The sequence below is a fragment of the Vombatus ursinus genome, unplaced genomic scaffold (assembly GCF_900497805.2).
Source record: "Vombatus ursinus unplaced genomic scaffold, bare-nosed wombat genome assembly UNPS02001419.1, whole genome shotgun sequence".
In the NCBI taxonomy this organism is placed as follows: domain Eukaryota; kingdom Metazoa; phylum Chordata; class Mammalia; order Diprotodontia; family Vombatidae; genus Vombatus; species Vombatus ursinus.
Window position 1 is genome coordinate 2,164,318 of NW_020941197.1, and position 27,569 is coordinate 2,191,886.

The following is a 27,569-nucleotide window of genomic DNA, read 5'->3' on the forward strand; positions in this document are numbered from 1 at the left end:
TGAGGATCAAATGAGAAATCTGTAAAAATTGCTTAACACAGTCCCTGGCACATAGTAGGTGCTTAAATTCTTGTTCCCTTAATTGTCCATTAGGTCCCTTCAAGCTTTAAGAATCATTGAATAAGGAATATAGAAAGTGGGAATAAGAGGTATTTTCAAATGTATATCATCTGATTTTTAAATCTCTGCTTTTTGCAATGTTCTAGGGAAAAGGTTTGTTATAATCCATGACCATAGGACATAGTCATCTATCTACTCATAGTTTTCACCCAAAAGAACTTGTCTATATGCATTACAATCCCCTCTTGCATTTGTCCTTTCTCCTCTTTTTAGCCCAGTGACTGTGTCACTTTTTAATTAGAGGCATCTAATTAGTGCAGTGGATGGCATGCTGAGCCTGGAGTTAAGAAGATCCAAGTTCAAATCCAGCCTCAGATACTTAGTAGCTGTATGGGTCACTTAATCTCTGCCTGCCTCATTTTCCTCAGCTAAAAGATGTCACTCAACCACGATCTGCTTCAGCTTCCTCAATTATAAAAAGGGAATTATAATAGCACCTACCTACCAGGTTGTTATAAGGATCACGAGATATTTGTAAAGTATTTAGCACAGTTCTGGCATGCAGTAGGTGCTCAATAAATGCTTATTTTTTTCTCCTTTATTCCCTTCCCTTCCCTAATATCTCCAATGCTTGGCGTTGAAAAAGAATTTAATAAATGCTTTCCCATTCTATTCTACAGCAGAACTAAAGGAGGTATTAGGGAGATAAAATACATAATCTTGTGACTCTCAATCCCACCATCACCAAACTTCTCAGAATAACTGAGACCCTTAATCATGTGTGAGTCTAGTCTCCTCCCACCAGCCCCATGTGTGTTCTCATATTTCTTTTCTTTCCTCCAATACCACATCCTAACTTGTTCCTGTGGTGACACTATGGTAAAACTGGATGCCCCTGTCAGTGCTCCAAGGAAAGAGGTTGCACCTGAAACTTCTTCACTTTATTCAAACAGACTTGGTTTGAACTTTACGTAAAAGTATTAGTATTATAACACTTAATACATAATAACCCACATTTCTATAACTCTAAGATTTTCAAAGCATTTTCCTCAAAGCAATAGTATTCCCATTTAACTGATGAAGAAAGTAAGGCTTGAGAGAGGTAAAATGACTTGCTCAAACTGACATAGCTAGTTACTCTAGGAGCCAAGATTTGAACCTAAATATCCAGAAAACTCTTTCCATTATACCACACTGCCTCTCAATATATATTACATTTTTTAAAATTCTGGTTTTGTCATAATTTTACTTTTTATGTAAAACATCTTTTAATTTTTCACATTATTTCATGAAAGTTCTATTGCAGTCTCAAAGAGCCAATTATGTCTATATTAATAACTTTTCAAACTTCCATTCTTCCTGAAATCAAGGTTGTTTTCTTTTCTCCTTTTTTGTTCTATTTCCCTCCCTTTCCCCAACCTATTGAAGTTTAGTTTTATTTACAAGATCCGGTTTCTTGAAAGATTTCAAGTTTCCCTATGTTAGTCCTGTCATCGGGCATTCATCAAATGTTTATGTTTCTTTAAATCTGGATGAGAGGGTCCCCAATTTACTTTTAACCACAAATGAAGATATTTGGAAGCATGGGATAGTTACAGAATTGAAGAATGAACCTTCTTAAAATTAAATTCTTTTTGAAGGGCATGATCTGTTATCATGAGACAGAAGTGGCATTGAACCATCAGATTTCTTGACACAGAATCTCCTATCTAATTATATCACCATGTGTCTCAACCTATTCATTCACCTAGATAGTCAATAACATTGGTCCATCATACATCACTGATACACACAACCCGCTAGAGTTCACCACTCCTCGTTGGATTATTGAAGGAAATAATTTCAGGGACTGATGATTTTCACTCAAAGTTTCATTCATCCAAAAAAAAAAAAAACATTTATCAAGCACCTATGGTGTTAGAACTAATAATACTGTAACAAGTAGTGCAAAATATACATAAGGTCCCTGGTCTCATTGAGTTTGTAGTCTAGTAAGAAGAAAAAACATATAAAATGGTAACTGTCATACTATACATGTTATGCACTATACACTATTAATAATACATGTTAAGTATATGAGAGTTAGAAAACAAAGTGCTATATAAGATTTTTACTAACTGGAGGAAATCAGAGAAAGCCTCCACAGGAAAAAAAAAGGTGGCATTTAAATTAGATTGTAAAAGATGGGTAGGAAATTTAACAGGCAAGAAAGGGGAACTAGGGAAATCCAGACATGAAGAAAAATATATGCAAAGGCATGGGGATAGTAGAACATGAAACATATTTGTTTGTGGAACAGAAATTAATCCAGTTTGTAGGAAACATAAAGTGTGTGCCGGGGTACCTCTTATCAACTGGAGAGGGCTGATTGTTAAATTCTCAATATGAGCATTTACACTTTGAAAATCAGCAATTACTACAAATCAGAGCTTGATTTATTGTTTTGTTGATTATCTATACTTAAGAAAGTAGTGAAGAAAATTGTTAATAATGCAGATTAAACTTAAAAGTGTGTCAAGTGGGTTTAGGAGAGCCAATCAGGGAATCAATAAACATTTAAGTGCCTACTGTGTACCAGTCATTGACTTCAGTGCTGGGGATACAAAAAGAGGCAAAATATAGCCCCTGCCCTCAAGAAGCTTACAGTCTAAAATGGGGATACAAACAAATAAATAAAAAGCAAACTCTATACAGGATAAATAGGAAATAATTAACAGAGGGAAGGCACTGAAATTAAGAGGGGTTGGTGAAGGCTTTCTGTAGAAGATGAGATTTGATTTGGGACTTAACGGAAGTCAAAGAGGTCAGAGCAGAGCGGAGAAAGCATTCCAGGCCTGGGGGACAGCCAGGAAAAAATGACCAGAGCCAAGAGCTTGAGTGACTTGTTCATAGAAGAGCCAGTTGCTAAACATTTACCAGCATACCACTTGTAGAGGGGAATTATATAAGATTATAATAGCATTGTGGCACTAATTTTGGAGGGTCTTGAATGCCAACAAAAGTTTGGACTTTATTCAGTAAGCAATGAGGAGTCAAAAAAAAATTTTGAGCAGATCCATGGGTAACAAAAGATCTAGAAAAAGAGTATTTGAAGGTAAGAAAATCATGGAAATGGGAAGACCTATTAGGAAGTTTTTATAGTATAAGAAGATGTTGATGAGTCTGTACTAGTTTGGAGTCAATGAGAGTAGAAAGGGGAAGAATTCTGGAGATGGTGACAGTTCCTACTAAAAAAGGTTAACATGGGAGCTTTAGCTTTTTACATGGTGAAAGGATAATATCCACTAGAGCTTCAGAACTTAGAAAAAATGTGAATGGGAATGCAGCACAAATTCTTTTAGATCTAGCCCAAAGACAAAATTGCACAAATAAGCTTTTCAGCAAAAAGTTTCAAAGCAGTTAAAGCAATTCTGGAAGATAAAAAAGTAATGCCGAACAGCTGGAGAGCTCTCTAAGACTCTTGAACTTCAATGGTTGAAATCCATCCTACCCTCCTTTCATCCATGAGTTCTGAATTGTACAGGATGTTCTAGCATTCTCTTGAATTTTTAATATTATTGTGAGCTACCCAAGGGCATGTCCAGGAGCCTATTCATTTCTTAATGGGAAAGACTCTTAATCATTTCCTATTAAGAGAGCAAGACAACCATGATAATATTAATGAAGATTTTACTGGGCTGTTGGGAGAAGGCAGGACATTTTTAGGTAGAAGCTGATGACAGAGAAGCTCTAGGGATTTGGGAGTATACTTAGTGTCATTGAAGCAAAGAGAAGGAGTCAGAATAACAGGCTTTTTTTTCTGCTGCTGCTTTCTTTTCCGGCCTCAGTAAAGAGTGTAGTGAAGCCTAGGAAAACAATGGTTTTAGAAAAACACTTCTGGCCATAAAGCCCATGAAATGACGACGTTTAGGTGCAGAATGTGATGCCTATCTTTGAATATTTAAAGAGCTATCACAAAGAAAGGGAATTAGAGTCATTCTACATCTCTCCTCAGTGGGGAGAACTAGGACCAATATGTAGACATCACAAGGAGATGCAAAGAAGTGTGGAGGAGGCAGAACGGACCTTTGGGAGGCCTCCAAGGAAATGGTGATTCATTGCTTGGGCTTTGGGGTGGGGGAGAGGATGAAAACCTCCCAGATTACTTCTCTGGACTCCATCACCTCTCCCAACATGGAGCATGGCCTCAACTGATGCTTATACCTGGGTCCCTTGGGCAGAGTTCTACCTTTTCTGTGTTTCTTCTTTCCTAATCTTAGGGGAATTAGTACCTCAAGGACCTTTTAAGTTTAAAAGATGTTCAATGATTCTAACCAATGAGTGTGAGAAAAGAGAGCCCTCTCTCACTAGAGTCAAGCTCCCCAGGATTAAATCTGGCCTAGTCACATGGTTTGGTATATGACAGAAAGAGAGAGACAGGTACCCTAGCCCCTATGGACTCAGCGGCAGTGTTAGATAAGAAAGAACTTATCAATTCGAGCATCCATTTTTTGGATTATCTTAAGAAGGCTGAGGTCTGTATGACTCAAGTTAGCACAAGGTTGCATACAGCATATACATCTGTAGTATTTAGTAAATGTTTCTTGAATTGATTTTAATGTTGTAGTAGTGGTATTTGATTAAACCGTCTCTAAGTTCACATCTAATTCTTAAGTTCTCTCATTACTAGAACTGAGGTGACCCATATGTGCTGATGATCCAATGTTGGATTTTTATGATCCTTTTTTTTATGATCCTTTGAAAATTCAGCTGAAATAAGTGATGCATGAATAGAGGAGACTGTTACTGTGCTAGAAGAAACGTGAATTTGAAGAATACAGAGAAGCATGGTAAAACTTATATGAACTGATACAAGTGAAATAAGCAGAACAGAGTGGGGGAGGGGAGAGGGGAAATCCACAGTCACTATAAGAAGGCAAATGGAAGAAAAAAAACAATAAAAATAAAAATCTGAAGTATAATTATATCCAAGCTTGACCCTGAGGAAGAGAGGAGAAAATACAACTCCCTCCCTTCTTTGCAGAGGTGAGGGAGCTATGGGTATAGAATATTGTATATGCTGTCAGTCTTGACTGATGAATTGCTAGTTAATTTATGAAATTATGAAATGGGGCAGGCACATGTGGTTCTTTGGGTACTCACTGAGAAAGACCACAGTGGCAGTGGGAAGTTAGGCAGCAAACACACTTTAATAAGATATAGAGGGTGAAAGGGAAAATGGGCACAGAAAGTATAGAGACAAGCAGTGAAAGGGATACAGAGGCAAATGGTGTGGAGATGGGGATGGAGTGGTGAAAGAAGGCAGGCAGCAATGGGAAAGAGGCTGGGAGGGGGAGTAGCACAGATAATCACCCATGAAACCATGAGTAAAAGTTGGGAGCATTCAACAGCATGGACACAGATGGAGATCAAAGAATGCTTAGGAGGAAAGAGTTTGGAGTCTCGTTTTTATAGTTTTGATGGGAAACATACTTTTATCTGTACCACCCTGGGATTCATTCATTAACATATTCAAATCTTCTCAAAGTTGTTGGTAAAACATTAAAGTTAACATATCTACATCATCTCAAGGTTATCAGCACCATTTGGAGTTCTCTGGTCTTTTGGAACTTGTCAGAGATTTACAAATCATAGGAATAAAAGGTCCCAATAGCAAAGTCAAGATGGCATCCCCTGATTCAACATATATTGCCAGGATGTGACTTTTGGTTGATATATGATATAATTTGTAAATTATCCTCTTTTGACCTTTGGGATAGTTTGTATGTGACTTCTAGGTTCCCCTTTGCACTTTTACTTCAGGCTATTGCTACTTTATACTGGCTAACTTACTATGCTGACTAGAAGAGGGTAAAGGATGGTCAGGAGGACCGGAACAAGATACAAATTTAATACAGCCGATGGATCAGTTTTACTGAATTCTTCCGTCCCCCCATCCCCAACCCTTTTTTGTTCTGTGTTACCAGGGATGACTCTCTGGTAAGGAAGCATTAAGGGATATATTTGGAAATGAAAACCGTGTAAGACAAAGAATATCAATAAAAAATTAAGTTGCCCAGCAACAAAAAGAAAAGATGCAGCACTTTCAAAAATAAACAACCCATACTAATAGAACCTGACTACCAATGATATATTGTGTGAAGAAAAGCAAATAGTTCAGATCCAAGTGTCCAAGAGAATATGAAAATTTTCCAAGATGGTGCTACAGGGTAATTCTTATCTTCCCACAGGAAAACATGTTAAACATCCACCATGAATTTCCCTAAACAAGTATGAAAGAAACTGTTACCATACCTTTAATATGTGTTTGTTGGATTCTCTGTCATCAGGTGAAACATACAAACGGATGAACACAGAGTTACTGTATTGTCCACGGAACACCACAAGGGTCTGAAGGAGACTGAACTTCCTTTCCGACCACATGCCTTCTGGACCAATGTTAGATTCTAACACAGGCCAGCGGAAAGGGGAGTGTCTCAATATGTGTAACAGTGGCTTAGCATCAGCTTTCTCTATCGCCTCTGGAAGGGAAAGAAGGTACAAAGAAACCAAGCCAGAGTTGTTGATTTGTTCCCTTAAGAGGAAAAGCACTAATTATTTGACTTTAATCCGTTTACTACCAGGGCATTAGAGCCTGGAACCTCAGGCTTAAAGCGCAGATAAGTTTTAGTTACAAAAATGCTTATTACTTCAGGAGAAGAATAGGCTGTGACTTGTACTTAATGTAATCATAATTCATGTCATTTATTCCAAGAGAGATGCCTGGGGAAATTGTCTCCCTTAAAAAATATCCCAATGCTCCAATACTCCAATGGATCTCTTCATTGTAGGTATTCCCTCCAATGGTGTAGATTGCAATCCATCTATACCTGCCCATTCTATACAACTCACCCCTTTCTGTGTGCTCCAAAAAATTTGCTATAATGGAGCAAGGGAATAAAGTAAAATAGGGGACAACCCCTAAAAATAAAAGACTTTTTTCCCTTCCTAAAATATTCAGGACCATATAATGATCTCTACCTAAATAAAATGCTGGATCACAGCAGGAGACAGTACTATATATATTCTAATAATGAACAAACCATACCAAAGGAATAAATTGCTCACTTCATGTATTGTAAGTGCTCATTAATTCTTTTTGAAGCTTAATTTTTAATTAATAACCATTTGTTTTCTCTCCTTCCAACCTCCTCTATCCCACCTCTTGATATTGGGGGGGGGGTTGGAAAGAAGAAGAAAAACAAATAGACATAGACAAGCAAAACCATTGTTTTGTTATTGATGTGGTCTATTATGATGATAGTTTTCCTAATATTGAACCAGCCCTGCACTTGTTGTCATATGAATCCCATCTGGTCACACTATATGATCTTTGTTATATATTGGTGTAATCTCCTTGCTGATATTTTATTTAAAATTTTTGGATCAATACCAATTAGAAAAATTGGTCAATAGTTTTCTTTCTCTGTTTTTACTCTTCCTGGTTTAGGTATGAGCACCATATTTGTGTCATAAAAAGAATTTGGTAGGACACCTTCTTTGTCTATTTTTCCAAATAGTTTATATAGTAGTGGAATTAATTTTTCTTTAAAAGTTTGGTAGAATTCACTTGTGAATCTATTAGGCCTTAAGGATTTATTCATAGAGAGTTCATTTATGGCTTGTTCAATTTATTTTTCTAAGACAGAATTATTTAAGTATTCTATTTCCTCTTCTGTTAATCCAGACAATTTATGTTTTGGTAAATATTCATCCATTTCATGTAGATTGTTAGATGTATTGGTATAAACTTGGGCAAAATAGCTCCTAATAATCTGTTTTCATTTTATCTTCATTGGTGGTGAATTCACCCTTTTCATTTTTTATACTGGTAACTTAGTTTTCTTTCTTTTTTAAATAAAATTAACCAATGGTTTATCTATTTTATTAGTTTTTTTTTTAAACAAAACCAGCTCCTGGTTTTACTTATTAGTTCAATGATTTTCTTACTTTCCATTTTAATAATATTTTCTTTGATTTTCAGGATTTCCAATTTGGTGTTTAATTGGGGATTTTAAATTTGTTCTTTTTTTTAGTTTTTTAGTTGCATGTCTAATTCATTGATCTACTCTTTCTCTATTTTATTGATCTAAGCATTTAGAGATATAAATTTTCCCCTAAGTACTGCTTTAGCTGAATCCCATGAATTTTAGTATATTGTCTCATTGTTGTCATTCTCTTTAATGAAATTATTGATTCTTTCTATGATTTGTTCTTTGACCCACTCATTCTTTATGATTATATTATTTACTTTCCAATTACTTTTTAATCTGTATTTCCACAGATCTTTATTGAATGTCATTTTTATTGCATTATGGTTTTTAAAAATGCATTTAATAATTCTGCTTTTCTGCATTTTGTTGTGAGGTTTTTATGCCCTAATACATTATCAGTTTTTGTGAGGTTGCCATGTACAGCTGAGAAAAAGGTATACTCCTTTGTCTTTTCATTCCATTTTCTCCAAAGGTCTATCATATCTAACTTTTCTAAAGTTTTATTAATCTCCTTACCTTCTTTCTTTTTTATTTTATGGTTAGGTTTATCTAGTTCTGAGAGAAGAAAATTGGGGTCCCCCACTAGTATAGTTTTACTATTTCCTGCTGTAACTCATTTAACTTTTCCTTTAAAAATCTGGATTCTATGTCATTCGATACATATATGTTTAGTATTGATATTACTTCATTGCCTATGATACCTTTTAGCAAAATGTAGTTTCCCTGATTATCTCTTTAATTAGCTCTCATTTTGCTTTTGCTTAATCTGAGATCACGATTGCTGCCCCTGGTTTGTTGTTGTTGTATTTTTACATTGGCTAAAGTATAATAGATTCTGCTCCAGCCATTTATTTTTACTCTGTGTGCCTCTGTTTCAAGTGTGTTTCTTATAAACAACATATTATTGGATTCTGGTCTTTAATCCATTCTGCTATGCATTTCCATTTTATGAGTGAGTTCATCCCATTAATATTCACATTTATGATTACTGTGTATTTCCCTCCATTCTATTTTTTCTCTGTTTTTCCTTCTCTGTCCCTTCTCAAAAGTCTGTTTTGCTTCTGACAACTGCCTCCTTTAATACACCTATCCTTCTCTTAGCACCTCCCTTTATCCCTTTCTCTTCCTACTTCCCTGTAGGGTAAGACAGATTTCTATACCTAATGGAGTGTGTATGTTATCCCCTCTTTGAGCCAATTCCAATGAGAGTTCAAGCATTGTTGGCCACCACCACCCTATCTGCCCCTCCACCCAAAGAGATCTTCTTTTCTTGACTCTTTTTTGGAAGATAATTTTCCCCATTCTACCTGTCCTTTCCCCCTTCTCCCAGTGTACTCATCTCTCTCATGCACTAATTTTTTTTAATATCTTACCATAGTCAACTCGTACTTGTGTCCTTTGTCTATGTATACTCCTTCTAACTAATAATGAGAAAGTGCTTAGGAGTTACAAATATCATCATCTCATATAGGGATGTAAATAATTTAACCTTATTGAATCCCTCATGATTTTGCTTTTCTGTTTACCTTTTTATACATCCCATGAGTCTTTTATTTGAAAGACAAATTTTCTACTCAGCTCTGGCCTTTTCATGAGGAATGTTTGAAAGTCTTTCATTTCATTGAATATCCATTTTCCCACTGAAGGATTATACTTGGTTTTGCTGGGTAGGTGATTCTTGGTTGTAATCCTAGTCCCTTTACCTTCCAGAATATCATATTTCAAACTCTCTGATCCTTTAATGTAGAAACTACTAAATCTTATGTTAGCCTGACTGTGGCTCCACAGTATTTGAATTGTTTCTTCCTGGTTGCTTGCGATATTTTCTCCTTGACCTGGGAGCTCTAGAATTTGGCTGTAATATTCCTGGGAATTTTCATCTGGGGATCTCTTTCAGGAGGTGATCAGTGGATTCTTTCCATTTTTATTTTATCCTCTGATTTTAGGATATCAAGCAGTTTTTCTTGAGAATTTATTTTTTTATTATGGTAATTTTTATTTATTTTTTTTGTTTTCAACATTTACTTCCACAAGATTTTGAGTTCCAAATTTTCACCCCATCTCACCCCTTCCCCCACCCCAAGATGGCATGCATTCTGAATACCCCTTACCCTAGTCTGCCTTCCCTTCTATCTCTCCCCCCTTCTCTTATCCCCTTCCCTTTCAATTTTCCTATAGGACAGGATGGATTTCTGTATCCCATTTCCTGTATTTCTTATTTCCTAGTTGCATGTGAAAACAGTTTTTAAAACATGTGTTTTTAAAACTCTGGGTTCCAAATTTTCTCCCTTCCTCCCTCCCCACCCACCCTCATTGATAAGGCAAGCAACTAAATATAGGTTATATATGTGCAGTTATGCAAAACACTTCCATAGTAGACATGCTGTGAAAAACTAACTCTATTTCCCTTAATCCTATCCCCCCCCATTTATTCTATTCTTTCTTTTGACCCTGACCCTCCTCAGAAGTACTTGCTTCTGATTACCCCCTTTCCCAATCTGCCCTCCTCTCTATCATCCCCCTACTCTCTTGTCCCCTTCCCCTCCTATTTTCCTGTAGAGTAAGACAGATTTCCATACCCAATTGAGTGTGTATGTTGTTCCCTCTTTAAGTCAAATTCTATGAGAATAAGATTCACTCATTCCCTCTCACCTTCCCCCATTTCCCCTCCGCTGTAAGAGCCTTTTCTGGTTTTGTTTTTTTTTTGTAAGATAATTTACCCCATTCTACCTCTCCCTTTCTCCTTCTCCTAGTATAATCCTCTCTCACCCCTTAATTTTTGCTCCAGATATGACCCTTTCATTTTCAACTCATCCTGTGCCATCTATCTATCTATCTATCTATCTATCTATCTATATATATATATATATATAATATATATATATACATATAACTTTTTCCCCTCCAACTACCCTAATACTGACAAAGGTCTCATGAGTTACAAATATCATCTTTCCATGCAGGAATGTAAACAGTTCAACCATAATAAATCTCCTATGATTTTCTCTTTCCTGTTTACCTCTTCATATTTCACTTGAGGCTTGTATTTGAAAGTCAAATTTTCTATTCAGCTCTGGTCTTTTCATCAAGAATGCTTGAAAGTCCTCTATTTTACTGAATGACCATTTTTTCCCCTGCAGCATTATACTCAGTTTTGTTGGGTAGGTGATTCTTGGTTGTAATCCTATCTCCTTTGCCCTCCAGAATATTATATTCCATGCCCTGCGGTCCCTTAATGTAGAAGCAGCTAAATCTTGTGTTATCCTGATTGTGTCTCCACAAAACTTCAATTGTTTCTTTCTGGCTGCTTGTAATATTTTCTCCTTGACCTGGGAACTGGCATTTGACTACAATATTCCTAGGAGTTTTCCTTTGGGGATCTCTTTCAGGAGGAGATTGGTGAATTCTTTCAATTTCTATTTTGCCCTCTGGTTTTAAAATATCAGGGCAGTTTTCCTTGATAATTTCTTGAAAGATGATGTCTAGGCTCTTTTTTTGGTCATGGTTTTCAGATAGTCCAATAATTTTTAAATTCCCTCTCCTGGATCTATTTTCCAGGTCAGTTGTTTTTCCAATGAGATATTTCACATTGTTTTCTAATTTTTCATTCTTTTGGATTTGTTTTACGGTATCTTCATTTCTCATAAAGTCACTAGCTTCCAATTGTTCTTTCCTAATTTTTAAGGAAGTATTTTCTTCAGTAAGCTTTTGGACTTCCTTTTCTATTTGGCCAATTTTGCTCTTTAGGGCATTCTTCTCCTCATTGGCTTTTTGGACCTCTTTTGCCATTTTGGTTAGGCTATTTTTTAAGGTATTATTTTCTTCAGTATTTTTTTGGATCTCCTTTAGCAAGCTGTTGACTTGCTTTTCATGATTTTCTTGCAAAACTCTCAGTTTTTCCTCTACTTCTCTTACTTGCTTCTCAAAATCCCTTTTGAATTCTTCCAAGGCCTGGGACTGATTCATATTCTTCTTGGAGGTTTTGGATGTAGGAGCTTTGACTTTGTTGTTTTCTGGTTGTATGTTTTGATCTTCTTTGTCACCAAAGTAAGATAATATAGTCTGACTCTTTTTGCACTGCTTACTCATGATCCCAGCCAATTACTTGAGTTTTAAACTCTTTGTTAAGGTAAAAGTCTGCTTCCAATGTGGAGAATGTACTGTCCCAGACTTTGGGGATTTGTACAGCTGTTTTCAGAGGTACTTCTAGGGACCTGAAAATTTTCACTTCTTCCAAGGTGCTATGATAAGGGGCGAGGTGTTTTTTCTCCATTGCCACAACAAGCTTCACCTCACCAGCCCTCCTCCTCGCCCCAGGACCGCCCCTCAGAACTGTGACCCAGCTCCAAGCACCGGTAAAGCAAGAGATTCCTGCCTCAGCACTGCAAAGAGATCCCTGAAATCCCCCTCTGATCAGCCACTTGATTCCCCCTCAGTCTGTGGGCCAGAAGCTCAGGAAACAGCCACAGCCCTGGGGGTGGCTGAGACCTAGCTCCTTCTCTTACCGCACTCACAGACTTTTCCCACTGACCTTCTAAGTTGTCTTTGGCGTTCATGGTTTGAGAAGTCTGGAAACCGCCACAGCTGCCCGCAATTCAGTCCTCTGAGGCCTGCTCCAGGGTCGCTGCAGCCTGTGCGCCCGCACTGAATTGCACTCCTCTCCCCTCCCAGCGCAATATACCTTTCTGATCAACCATCCAGGCTGTCTTTGGCTGGAAATTTGTTTCACTCTGTCTTTTTGTGGGTTCTGCTGCTTTAGAATTTGTTTAGAGCTGTTTTTTATAGGTATTTAGAGGGTTTGGGGGGAGAGCTCAAGCAAGTCACTGTTTCCCTCTGCCATCTTGGCTCCGCCCCTTGATAATTTATTGAAAGACGATGTTGAGGCTCTTTTTTTATCATGGCTTTCAGATAGTCTAATAACATTTAAGTCATCTGTCCTGAATATATTTTCCAGATAGTTGTTTCACATTTTCTTCTATTTTTTTCCCTCTTTTGATTTTGATTTATTATTTCTTGATGTCTCATGGAGACAATAGCTTCCATTTGTCCAATTCCAATTTTTTTTCTTTTTGGTGAGGCAGTCAGGGCTAAGTGACTTGCCCAAGGTCACACAGCTAGTAAGTGTCAAGTGTCTGAGGCCAGATTTGAACTCAGGTCCTCCTGACTCCAAGGTCAGAGCTCTATCCACTGTACCACCTAGCTGTCCCTTTGATTCCAATTTTTAAGGAACTATTTTCTTCAGTAAGCTTTTTTACCTATTCTTCCATTTGGCCAATTCTGTTTTTTAAAGAGTTCTTCTATGCAGTGGATTTTTGTGCCTCTTTTACCATTGGCAAATTCTGTTTTTTAAGGTGTCATTTTATTAAGCAATTTTTGTGCCTTTTTTACTACGTTGTCAATTCTCTTCTTGTAATTTTCTTACATCACCCTCATTTCTCTTTCCAATTTTTCCTCTATCTTTTGTATTTAATTTTTAAAATTCTTTTTGAGCTCTTTAAGGAATTTTTCTTGGGCTTGTTTCCTATTCACATTTTTTTTTTGAAGTTTTGTTTGTAGCTATTTTGACATCACTGTCTTTTTCTGACTTTGTGTCTTGATCTTCCTTATCACCATAGTAACTTCTTATGATCAAGTTCTTTCTTCTTGTTGTTGTAGTTTGCTCATTTTTCCAGCCTGTTTCCTGTCTTTTAACTTTATGTTAAAGTTGGACTCTGCCCCTGGGTTGGAGGGGGCACTGTTCCAAGCTTCAGGTTTTTTGTGCTACTCTTTCAGAGTCAGTTCTGGGGGTCTGTAAGTTTTGGCACTCCTGAGGTGATATGATCTAAGGAGAGGTGGTGGTCACTGCTCTCCTAGCCTGTCCTCTAGTCTTTATCTAGGAGGGAACCTTATTCTCCTGCAGCCACAAGCACAATGCTCCTTTTTGCATCTGTTGCACTTGTAAGCAACCATAAGTACTGTTCTCTGCCCTGGAATTGTGACTAGGGCCCCTGTTCCCCTGAGGCAGCAAGTGCTACTTCTCCTCCTAACCCTAGGACTGGAACCCACAACTGTGTTTGGGTAATCCAATAGGATCTTGAACCCAGCACCAGCAACACAACCCTGTAATCTCTTTCTGACCAGTTGTCTGACCCCCTTACTGTTTGTGGGCTGAGAGTTCCTGAAGCTATTGCTGTCACTGATACAACTGCCTCTAAGACCTATCGCTGGCCTTGCCAGGCATGGCCTGTGCTATGCTCAGGGTCTGATCACCACCGTGATGTGACAGATCTTTCCTAACAACCTCCTAAGTTATCTTGGGCTGGAAAATTGTTTCACCCTGACCTTTTGTTGGTCTTCCACTCCAGAAATCAATTTGAGGCATAATTTTAAAGTTGTTTGGAGGGGAATTTGGGAGAGTTCAGGTGAATTCCTGCCTCTGCTCTACCATCTTGACTCTACCCCCTACTGAATTTCTAATATCCTAATTTATACCCAAAGAATATTTTGGTTCTCTTCATGTCTAGTTCCCATAATCATAAATATTCTTTGTATCACCCTTACAACCCGATATTGGCTACAGTAGGTTCTTTCCAAATTTTATTTCTGAGAGTTCTCAATAGCTTTAAACATAAATGACAACTTTCAAGCTCCATAGAATTTCAAAAAATATGAGTTGTAAATATTTATTGGATTTTGAAACTAAACCAGGATACTCACTCTCATTCATGCAAGATGCATAAAGAATTTTGGCCTTCTGTATGGCTTCAGTGTCCCTTCTTCTGCTTATTGATTTCTCCAGAAGTGCTGTGAAGTATAAAAAAAATATTAAGTGCTCACCTGTGGATGGTACTATGCTGGATGCCACATAATTCAAGGTAACAGTGATGATTCCTGAAGTCTAGAAATTTAACATTGCAGAACAGACAGTGAATACAAAGAAAGACAGAGATGGGAGTGGCAGAGCTGGGGAGGAAAGGAGAGGAGAAAGGGAAGGCTCATATACAGGGCATGTCCTAAGTAAATTCTGCAGGAAAACAAAAAAAAAATCTTTTTCTAGGCTTCTATTTCCGGTTTCAAAGTTAATGAAAAGCTTGTGTGCCAGTTGAATCTAACTCTAAGCTAGAATATTTATATACTCTACCAACAATAGAAGAGTCAAGAATTTATTTGCTCAAATAAAAAAATTTAAAAATGAAAGGCAAAGTCTGATTTATGCCACTCTGCCCACATTTTCCCACTGAAATACCATACCTAGCTCAATTATAGGATGAGAAATGACATAGTGGAAAGAGCATTTGTATCTGCAATCAGAGGGTCTAGGTTCACATCTCAGCTCTGCCAATGATGATCTCTTAATTCCTAAATCTACAGGTCTTCTTCTGGTCCTTATCCTTCTCTATCTATGGCATATGACATCTTTAATCATCTCCTTTGGGATATACTGTCCTCTGAGTTTTAGTGACAGTACTCTCTTCTGTTGAGCCTCTTACCTATCTGATCCCTTATTCTCAGTGTCCTTTATCATTTCATCATCCACATCACATCCCCTAGCTCTGGGTTTTCCCTAAAGTTTTGTCCTAAGTCTTCTACATTTCCCCTCAATGACTTCATCTGCTCCTATAGATTAATTACCATCTCTATGCCAGCGACTTTCCATGCACTCAGCCCCAGCCTCTTCCCTGAGCTGCAGTCCAATTACCCATTGAACATTTCAAACTTGATATCCCAGAGATATAGTAATCTCAACATATCTAAAACTAAGCTCAATATCTTTCTCCTATTTCAAACTTCCCTATTTCTATCAAAGGTACCATTTTATATCCATATCTGTATCTGACATATAGTAGGGACTTAATAAATGTTTATTGATTGACTGAAGATTATTAGCTAGCTGACATCAAATTTTGGTTATATAACTTGCATTCTATCTTAAGTAAATGCCATCTTGCATTGAAATGTCATTTTTAACTCTGGATCGTGGGGAGAAATTCAAAGGAAAGTGAAAGCTTTTGATCAGTTGCTAAATAGATGGTGAATCCTAACAAGTTCTAGGAACCAGGAGGCAGCAGTGAGAATCTAGGTACATATTATTCTGACACTTAAATACATTGAATGAATTACCCAGGTCACTTCACTACCAATATGGCAGAGGCACAACCCAAAGCCAGACCTTCTGATTGCAAATCCAAGGATCTATACACTACCCATAATTTCTTCAACAGAAGACTCATAATTCATCATCTAATGACCTTCCTAAACTATCTTGTATTGAACTACTTTGTATATATTTGTATTTATTTACTTTACATATATATATGTATGACAACAAAAATGTGGTGTGTATTTATGTGTATATATAATGGATTATACATGTATGTACATACATGTGTACACAAAACATATACACGTGTGATATACATATGTATATTGTGTATGTGCATCCCCTCCCTACCCCATTCCTCACTTATGTCTGTAGCATGTAGAATGTTTGCAGTACCTGAGCAATATCAAATATCTAAATAAAATTTGGACTATCTACCTCTGCATGTTTTTCCATAGCAACTTAAGAACTGTAACATGCAGACATATATGTATATGTTTATGTGTGTAGGTATATATACATGTATATGTAGATATAGATACTTCTTGTCTTTGTTAGAATGTAAGGCCCTTGAAAGCAGAGATTTTTTCATTTGTTGTACTTGTATCCCCCAAGCCTAGCATAGTACCTAACACATAGTAGGTGCTTAATAAATACTTGTTGATTGATCTGTTGAACCACATGTAAATATATTTGGGACATGGGACTTGTTTGGTCACAAAAAAGAGAGGTTAGAAAGCTTAACTAACTTGACCTGCTTTAAAATTGCTTTAAAAATTAATATATTAAAGGACTGTTTAAAACATAGCTACATAAACAAGATGGCAAGCATGCAACTATTTTGAAGCTGCTTTTGAAATGAATCTCTAATTTAAAAGCACTGATGTCTTTTAAAGAGAATAAACTAATTAGCCTTTCAGTTCTTTTATGAACTAGGAAGACTTGGATGGGGGGGGGAAGTGCTTTAAATGCATTTAAATGTAGCAGTCTGACATAATGAATGTGAGATAAAGGTTCCCGATTTTACTGGGAAATCACAGCAATTTCCACATCTAACTACAGAGAAACTCTATTTTCAATGGATACTGCCTATCAATTTGAAAACAATCTTGTCTCCTACAAAACCAGAGTATAACAAATGTTCTTACTGTACCCTGGGTAGCCGTGAGACCCACTGTACAGAGGTAATCAGATTAACAAATAATTACATATTCTCTGAAGAGAATCCTACCCTTATTCTAAAGATCGTGCCTTTCAAAAATCTGTAACCAAGAGCCCGTATCTTGTTGCATAAACACCTAAGTAACAGAAATGCATGGAGAGTTTTAAAAATAGGAAGAGAAAAGGGGAGAGGGAAGGGCATTGAATCTATTCCATTTATTATTTCTTTCCTGTGGGTTATCACACAGCAATAAAACTAACGCCATCCCCACCCAAAAAAAGGAGGGGTGAAAGGAATGATAAAAATAAGATAAAATTGTAGCCACATAAAATTCTGTTAAAATCTCTTCATTTGCCTTTTCACTCTATCATTTCAATGCAAATGAGATGAACCTGCTGCTGTCTTTAAATTGCTAGGGAAGGTAGATATTCCCAATTTCATTTAGGTGTTTGATGTTCAGGTGCTACAAATATTCCACATGCTATATACATCAATGAGGAGAGGGGCAGAGAGTGGAGAGAGAAGCCAGGGATTAAGGAAAATTTAAAATACTAAGTATTTACATAGGTGTGTGCCCAAGGTAAGCTGCATGCATGGGGGGCTAGGAAGGGGAAGAGATGGGGAGAAGGCATGAAGATGCTAAACAGTTCCATTCCAATGCAGAAACCATACACAGACCTAATTTGCTCTGCTAAGAGAACTGACTTGGTTTTTTTTTTTGCATTTGTATATGTCAAAATTTGTTGTTGTTTTTTAAAAGCAGATCCAAATACCCAGTGTTCTTGTGATGCCATCTTTCTCTTCTTTCCTCCCTTCCACATCAGTCCTTCCAAATATGCCCCCTCCCATCCTGAGAAGAGGTAGCATTTATATGCAGACCATGAGGTAGCAATCAGTGGGTAGCCACCATATTTATGCATCTGTGAATGTGAATTAGTGAAAAGGGAGAAAGAAATCTAGCCTGGGGATTCATTAATGAATGAGAAACAAAGCCTATCCCAGGCAGCTCCTCCTGTCATTAAAGTGTCCCTAAAGTCTTCTAAGTACAGTTCTACAGTACTGTTACCTCTCCACAAAACTTTTATTGTTTATTCAAAGGAACTTTCAAATATCATCCCACACACACACACCCATTCAAGTACCTTTTATTGTGTTGCCACAGAAACTGAAACCTCTGATTTATTCAGCCCTCTTGGCAGAACAAAGCTCAGGGTTTAAAATGTGTTCACAGTCACTTGTGCATTATAAATGTAAGCTTCAAACACCCACTATCCATACCTAGAGAAAACAAAAACAACCCAAAACAGCACTATAGGCAGCCTTGTGATGAATAAACCTAGTCTGCTGTTTTTATCACCCTTCCTTTACCTGTTCCTAATGGCAGAAAAAACAACAGAATTTATTAAGTGTGTGCTACATGCTAGTGGGGAGCTAGGGGGCTCAGCAGATACAGTGCCAGGCCTAGATTCAGGAAGACTCATCTTCCTGAGTTCAAATCCAGCCTCAGACACTCACTAATTGTGTGATCCCGGGCAAGTCACTTAATCCTGTTTGCCTCAATTTCCTCAACTGTAAAATGAGCGGGAGAAGGAAATGGCAAACCATTCTAGTATCTTTGCCAAGAAAATCCCAAAGAGGGTCACGACAAGTCTGACATGACTGAACAACAAAACTACATGCTATGATAAGGTACTGGAGAATCCTAAGAGGTCTAGGTACCATATCACCACCTACCCCCCTATTTTACAGATGCAAAAGCAGAGGTTAGGTGATTGTATTAGCCAAGGTCACACAGGAAGTAAGCGTCAGAGCTAATATTCATCCTTGGTCCTTTGATGCCATATCCAGTGCTCTTTTCACCTCTCCTGCTCTCAAATAGTTTATGAGTTACAAAATAGTGGTCCTTGGGGGCAGCTAGGTGGTACAATGGATACAGTACTGGCCCTGAAGTTAATCCAGCCTCAGGCCAAACACTTGACACTTACTAGCTGTGTGACCTTGGGCAAATCACTTAACCCCAATTGCCTCACAAAAAAAAAAAAAAATTGTGGTCTTCCATCTACAAAATGAGAAGATTTGAGGCAGCTACGTGGCAAAGTGGATAAAGCAATGGCCCTGAAGTCAGGAGGACCTGAGTTCAAATCTGACCTCAAACCAAACATTTGACACCTTCTAGCTGTGTGACCCTAGGCAAGTCACTTAACCCCAATTGCTTAAAAAAGAAAAAAAAAGGCAAAATGAGAAGGTTGTACTAGAGAACTTACCCCTCAGATAATAACAATAGCTAAAATTTACAAAGCATGCCTAAGCTTTACAAAGCATTTTACATATGCGGTTTCATTTGATCCTCACAATCAAGGCTATTATTATCCACATTTTACAACTTAGGAAACTGAGGCTACAAGTTAGGTGACTTGCCCAGGGTCACACAGTTGGAAATTTTTCTGAGGCAGGATTTTAATTCAAGCCATCCTGATTCTTTCGTACCTACTCTGCCCATAACATCAAACTTTAGAAGAAATGGGAGCTAGTAAAACACATATAAAGGACAGCTAGGTGGTATAGTAGATAGAGACCTGGGCCTGGAGTCAGGAAAACCTAAGTTCAAATCTGGCCTCAAACACTTACTAGCTGTGTGACCCTGGGTAAGTCACTTAACCCTGTTTGCCTCAGTTTCCTCATATATAGAATGAGCTGGCAAACTACTCCAAAGTCTTTGCCAAAAAAAAAACCCTACGAAGGAGTCACAAAGAGTCAGACATGACTGAAAATGACTAAACAATAACAATGACATACTGTATATAAGTATCCTTGTGGACTTCATATTGACTTACTCTTAAATGTAATGTTATTTATGTTTTATTGTATTTTTATTTATTTTGTTAAATATTTCCCATATTTAATCTGGTAACAGATGTTGTATGCAGCCAGTGGGCCATTTGTTTGACCACCTCTGCTCTATCCCATACAGTAGCCTAGAAAAATAATGTAATACAAAGGTCTGGGGTCAAGGTTATTATCAACAAAGAGAATAAGGGAAGTCTTCCAGGATGAGAAAGCATTTGAATTGAGTTTAAACATGGGTAGGAATTCAATAAGCAAAGAGAAAGAAGAGGGAATTCTAACATAGGAAGAGCATGAGCCAAGGTTAAAGGTGTGAGAACACAGTGCTTGTTGGAATCAGAGAAGAGTTCAGTTGGTCAAGAGAGGAGCACTACATAGTGCCTAATTACGGGGGCCTTGCTTGCCAAGCAGAAATTTTTGAAATTTAAGAGAAAAAATATGAATAACTTAAACTTCTTTGATATTTTAAAAAAAATCAATGATTTCATTGGTTTGGGCACTCTTTCCACCAACAGAAATTGCAGCCACTCCATGCCTTAGTAGAAACTATTTTTAATTGCTTTCACCAAAATAATTAATCACCTATAGTGGCCATCATCATCATTCTGGTACTCATCTAGGCTGGTCCTCAGATAACAGATGCACAATTCATAATACTCATAGATTGTCTTGACAGAGCTTGGGTTCCACTGATATAGCCTTTAAGAGTCTGGGCCACAGCCATATCATTAGAATATGACTTTCTTTGAGGAATTAAGGTTGAGAAAGACCAAACATTTCCAGCCTCCATAACCAAATGGATATCAAGAATGTACAAGAGTTAAAACTTTTTAAAAACTATGTCTTGAGCTTGACTCTGTTTTTCACAGTGCTTAAAACCTACCTTTAGATAGCATCATGACTGAAGGTCCCCTCTAATCTTACTATTTTTAGTCCTTGTTGATTTTCCAGACTACAGACTTCAATTTGGTTTACACACTCCTCATTTTATTTACCGTACTGAGAAATTTCATTTTTCTAACTCATCCTGCATGGTTATTAAACTCTTGTCGCGTCAGACCTAGAAAATCCAAATCAGCTTGCAAAGCCTGTTGTCATCCACATTAAAAAATAAATAAATAAAATTCAAGTTAACTAAGTCATGCTTCATGGATTCTATAAACTTTCCGCTTTCACATGGTTTGTGTGGCACTCATCTTTTTAACTGCTCAGACAGACAATCAGCCAAGCATGGGATTAACTAAGTCTGTTTGACATACTGAAAAGACAATAAAAGATGATATCTCTCACTCTTCTGGAAAAGTCACGCCTACAGATAAAGAGGCTGCTTGAATTGTTTATTTTCTTCTTTTATTTTCCATGATCCTCTTATAAATGATAATTGTGGGTATGCATCAGCTTGAGGGGAAAAAATTGGGGTAGGAGATGATTTGAGCACTCTTTAAGTAGCTCTAAATCCCCACCCAGATTGCAAGGTATGAAATAATAACATTCTTTTTCAACGCAAAAAGTATACCCCTTCCTCTATAATTAGGTCCATTTTGTAAAACTGCCTAGCCCTAAAGGAAAGCTTAATGGAAGGCAACTTTGTGTCTGCTATATTTATTATTGAGTATTATACTTCAGAGAAATGAAATGAAATTTTAGTATTGCACTTTAAAAGAAGAATATCAAAATAAATCTACCAATGCAATTTTTCAGCACATGAAAACAGCCTCTCTTAAAATAATTTCTATCACTTCTAATAATTCAGTAGAATGTCTATAGCGTGCTGCTAAGCTTGTTATAATCCATGCCAATTTTTCCAATAAAACCTAGGAAAGGCAGATAAGCAGTATATATACATATCTATTTCTATCTATATATGAATACATCTGTGTACATAGATACAGATAAATATAACTGTCTGGTTGCCCACCTCGCTATTAGAACTAAAGTAGTCATAGTAGATAGAGCATTACAATAAAATATTCTTTCTGGTCAGTCCTGTGACATCTAAGTACCTAGTATTTATTGATGTCTGAGAAAGGTTTCTGGCAGTAAACCAAGAGAGGGCAAACCTATCATTTACCTTATCAACAGAATTCTCAGCCTTATCTTGAGAAAGGCATTTCCTGTATTAATGATGTCCCATATATACTGAGCAACAATCAGGAGGGCACTCAATCCAATTTGACAAATGTTTGTTGAATGATTGCTGTGTGCAAGGATCACAATAAGTTCTGCAGGATGAATAATAATAGCTAGCATTCATAGGACAGTTATGGTTTACAAAGTCTACTTTACATGTTATCTCATTTGATTATCACAGCAACTCTATGAGGTAAGTAGTTATTATCTTCATTTTACAGATAAAGAAACTGAGGGTGGAGAGAGGCTAAGTGACTTGGCTAGGGTTACATAGCTTATTAACTTGGGAGTTGGCATTTGAACTTAGGACTTCCTGACTCCAAGTCTGGAACATTTGCTGCCTTGCTGCCTAGAGGGGAGTTAAGTCATAGACTTTAAGATCCTGGTCCTCAAGAATCTTAAAATCTAGTAGAGGAACCCATAAATACAAAATAACTCTGCGATAAGTGTCATTAAAATATAAATTGTTATAGTGGTTCAAAAAAGGAAAGGACCACATTCTATTGTAGAAGGGTATGATAAAGGAGGGGGAAATCAGGGAAAACTTTATATAAAAGGTGGCTTTGGGTGTGGGTCTTGGGGAATATATATTAATTCAGTAAAAAGAAATAAGAGAGGAAAGCATTTCAAACAGAAAAAATAAAACTCTATTCTAGAGAGGATAAGGAATGACCCAGAAATGGGAAGTATAGTTTGACTGGAGCATACAGTATGTGAGAAGTAGTGTGAGATGAACTGAAAAGGGAGGTTGTTTATGGAGGAGCTTAGAGGCAGCAGGGAATAATTATAAAGGAATGGGCAGCTAGCGGGCTCAGTGGACAGAGTGCCAGGCCTGGAGTCAAGAAGACTCATCTTCCTGAGATAAAATCCAGCTTCTGACACTTATGAGCTGTGTGACCCTAAGCAAGTCACTTAACCTTCTTTGCCTCAGTTTCCTCATCTGTAAAATAAGCTAAAGAAGGAAATGGCCAACCACTCCAGTATCTTTGCCAAGAAAACCCAAATAGGGTCACAGAGAGTCAAACACAACTAAAACAACTAAACAGTAAAACAACTGAACAGTAACAACAAATTTGAAGGCAGAAAGTGCACTAACAATAAGGGGAATCAGGTATGCTTCACAGAAGAGGTGGCATCTCAGTACAGCCTTAAAGAAAGAAAAGGATTCTGGGAGGGCAAGATGAGGCATGCATTCCAGAGGAATATCTTTTATGAAAGTATGCAATTGATGCAATGCTCAGTTTAGAGACCAGTTAGCAGTCCAGTTGGTCTGGAACTTAGAGTTTAAGAAGTTGAATAATGAGAAATAAGGCTAGAAAGGGAGGTGGGCACCAGATTGTAAACAGCCTTAAATGCAAGGCTAAAGAGTCTGTATTTCATCTTAGAGGAAATGGGGAGCAAATGAAATTCTGTGAGCAAGGGAGTAATATGATCAGACCTGTGGCTAAGGAAGATTATTTTGGTAGTTGGATAGAGGTCCCAGAAACACACACTGTCTGCCTTAGATATAAATATAATCTATTATTTTTATGGTTTTCTTAATGTTATACTGTCCCAGCATTCTTCATATAAATCCTACCTTATCATAGGGAATAATTTTTGGACTATATTAGATATCATCTTTGCTAACATTTTATTCAGTATTTGTGCATCAGAATTTATTATTGATGTTGGCTAATAGTTTTCTTTCTCTGCTTTTTCTTTTCTTGGGTGGAGATAGATATGGGTTGTTAATTGTTTTATATAGACCCCTTTGACCACCTGGTGAAGACTATGAACCCTCTCTCAAAATCATGTTTTTAAACATATTAAAAAATACATAGGATAACAAAAGAAACTAATTGTATTAAGTTGTTAATGTCCAGCTGTATCCAACTCTTTGTGACCCCATTTGAGGCTTTCTTGCCAGAGATACTGGAGTGGTTTGCCATTCCCTTCTTCAGCTCATGTTATAGATGAGGAAACTGGGGCAAACAGGATTAAATTACTTGCCCAGGGTCACACAACTAGTAATTGTCTGAGGTCAGATTTGAACCCAGGAAGATGAGGCTTCCTGAATCCAGATCTGGCACTCCCTCCACTGAGCCATCTAGCTAACCAATTATATGAAGTATAATTACCAAAGTTTTTTTAAAAAAAAAAAAAAAAGGTGTGTGCATTGAGTGTTAAGAACTCTGGAGCTAGGATAAGTTTGTTGTCTTCTATCTTTATTTCTACAAACAATTTACATCACATAGGAATTAATTGTTTTAAGTGTTTAATAGAATTCGCTTGCAAATCATCTGGGCTGTTGATTTCATAGACACTGCAAGGAAAGGTGACCACATGTCCCATAACGTGATGTTTTCTGTTGACTTCGTCAATGAGGGCCAAAACCAACTCTGCCAGCTCCAGTTTTTTTCCTCTCCAAAGATGATCTCTGAGTCTTCTATTTAACTGTAACGCCTTTTGTTCTTCTAGTTTCATTTATGGTAAGAGTGTTAAGATTAATTTGATTGAATTCTCCTGTATGCTCAGTTGCTAGATAAGGATCTCACATTTAGAGTACAAACAGTGAATGTTTATAGAGAGTCTAAAACCAATGGGATTCCTGATACCCTCTGCCCCTTTCCCACTGCTCTGCCATCATCTCTTCAAAAGTAAAGGGCACCGTGCAAGGTTAAAGGCTAGTTTGTGTTTTTCCTTGTTTCATGGGTGGTCATGGCCAAAGGATTTATGACATGGTGGCCATTCTATTGATGATGAGCCTTTCCCCACTTCACAAGGTTGGATCCTTAATGCAATTTGTTCAATTTCTCTTCTGAAATTCATGTGAATTATATTTTTTTTTTTGGTTAATCTGAGTATCTTATTTGTGTCTGCTTTCTGAGGACCAAACTAGTGATGTAGGGAAAAACTCATCACCAATAGATTGGCCACCATGTGATAAATCCTTTGATCACAACCACTCCTGAAACAAGGAAAAACACAAATTAGATTTCAATCTTGCATGGTCCCCTTTACTTCTTCAGTGATGATGGCAAAGCAGTGGGAAAGGGGCAGAGAGTGCCAAGAATACCATAGGTTTTAGATTTTCTCTAAACATTACTTCTTTTAACTCAAAATGTAAGATTCTTGTCCAGCAACTGAGTATACATGCTCCTGGGGGTATCCAGTCAAGTCAGTCTTGACATGGTCTCTATAAATGAAACCAGAAGACCAAAAGATCTTACAATCAAATGGCAAACTCAGAGATCCTCTTCAGAGAGGAAAAAAAATGGAACTGGTAGAGTTGGTTTTGTCATGTGTCCACAAAGGCAACAAGAAACATTATGTTATGAGACATGTCCCAATGTACAAATGATTGCAGCTTAAGCAACAACACGCTTCAGAGGATTAAGAGGTAGGGTAGAAAAAGAATACAAAGAAATCAAAAAGATCCTCCAAATTAAATCAATATATACTTTAACACTAAAATGACTTTAGTGTAAAAGTATGCATAGAGGAAGATAATGAAAAACATGTGACAAAAGAAAGAGACCAAAGATTTGTTAAATATACAAAGGTCTCATAGCTATACCTCATACTGTCTTCAAGAAGAGAATTGAGGCATGCTTACATTTTGTATATATATGTATATATATATATGTATATATGTATGAATGTGGCATATACATACATATATAATTGCAATTATAATGTAAATGAAAATAATTCTAAATGGCACCCAATTCAAATGAATTGCATTGAACAATCTTCCAGAGGACAGATGAGGAAAAGCAAAATAAAACCAAAAAAAAAAATCTCCTCCTCTTGTTAAAGAGATGATGAAATACAGGTTCAGAATGTTGTACACATTGTTAGACAATCACTGTCAGCTAGTTTTTCATAATTGCTTCTCTTGGCTTCAAGGGAGAACTCTTTGAGGAGGAAGTATATCAGAAAATGTCTGTGATATAAGAAAAAAAGTCACAAATAACATTTTTAAATAAAAAAAGAAAATAATCTATATGATTCCTTCACTTCTATTTTACCTAAACCCTTCCACTCCCACTCCAGGCCAGCCAGACTAAATTATATTGTTCCTGTCCTACCTTCACTCAATCTCTCCATCTCTAGTTCCATTTTAAATTAGTGTATGCATTTTTCACCTGGGATCTAAAGTAAAGTACTTTTAGTTTTTGGTTTTGTACATCACCCTTTTAGTCACCTTGTTCTGTTTGCCTCAAATCTGTTCAGTATTTTCAACTCCTACTCACAAGCTTATTTTTTAAAGGTGAATTGTTATTGTTGAAGGGCACTATGCCAAAATGTGTGAAGGTTATGCAGTGTATTTTACTTTAAAAGAAAATTAATGCTAAGAAATGCCCTGAAGTCATGCTAGAAAAGTCCCCTGAAAGGGGGGAATATATCTATATATCTATATATGTGTGTGTACATATATGTACATGAATACACATACACATGTGTTTATACATGTGTGTGTACATATATACCTTGTGTATACACATACATGTACAAATTTATATATACAACTACATACGTATGTATGCATACACATATATGTATGTATATGTATATATATATATCAGTTATATTTAAATGTAATTCTTGCTGTATTGGAAAGGGAAGGGGGGACAGGGAAAAATGTAGGTAACCACAAATTCCCTGAGACTCTAGAGAATCTGAGCTCCAGACTTCCTGATTCCTCCCCTGTCTGTGAAAGTGGCATCAAAGACACTATAAACATAGGCTTAAAAAAAGCCACTTCCCAACTAACCCCTGTTTTCACTCCTCCTTCACTGGACTAGGTATCAGAAGGAGTAAGTCCTATTCCTGGCTTCATAACCCATAGTGTGGGGTCTAAGTAAACTATCTCTTCTACAGTGTTCTGGTCCTCAGTTTCCCAATCTGCAAATGAGGAACAGGGAGCCAGATTCTCCCCTCCTGATACCTTTCTATCAGTCATGAGGGAAACTGACATCATGCCTTTGACAATCCTCCAAATCTCCCAACCAAGGGAATTTCAATGTCTGTGCACCAGTACTGTACCTAAGCCAAGACTCGAATCAAATAACTAAAGGGAACCTAATTCTGGGGAAGACCCTGTCACAAGTACAGGGCACATTACTCACACAGCATGAATCCACCACCCTTCCCAGGATAAATCATTGCTATACCACTTCTGAAAGGTCTTGTTACCTTAATTAAGCCCTGGTGCCAATGTCTTTGGAAGCCTATGGTAATTGAGAGAGATCACTCCTTCGGCTAGGCCTTAATA

The 27,569-nt window shown here is 37.2% G+C and overlaps 1 protein-coding gene across 1 annotated transcript in view; it reads right to left on the minus strand.

Annotated features, from left to right (window-relative positions):
* The window catches only part of PHEX (phosphate regulating endopeptidase homolog X-linked), a 263,978-nt gene that overhangs the window by 196,015 nt on the left and 40,394 nt on the right, over nucleotides 1-27,569 (minus strand). Inside the window, exons 4-5 of the mRNA XM_027868359.1 lie at nucleotides 14,790-14,876; nucleotides 6,355-6,581 (exon numbers count right to left, since the gene is read on the minus strand). Coding sequence (XP_027724160.1) covers nucleotides 6,355-6,581; nucleotides 14,790-14,876 — 314 coding nt within the window. The remainder of the gene's footprint in view (nucleotides 1-6,354; nucleotides 6,582-14,789; nucleotides 14,877-27,569) is intronic.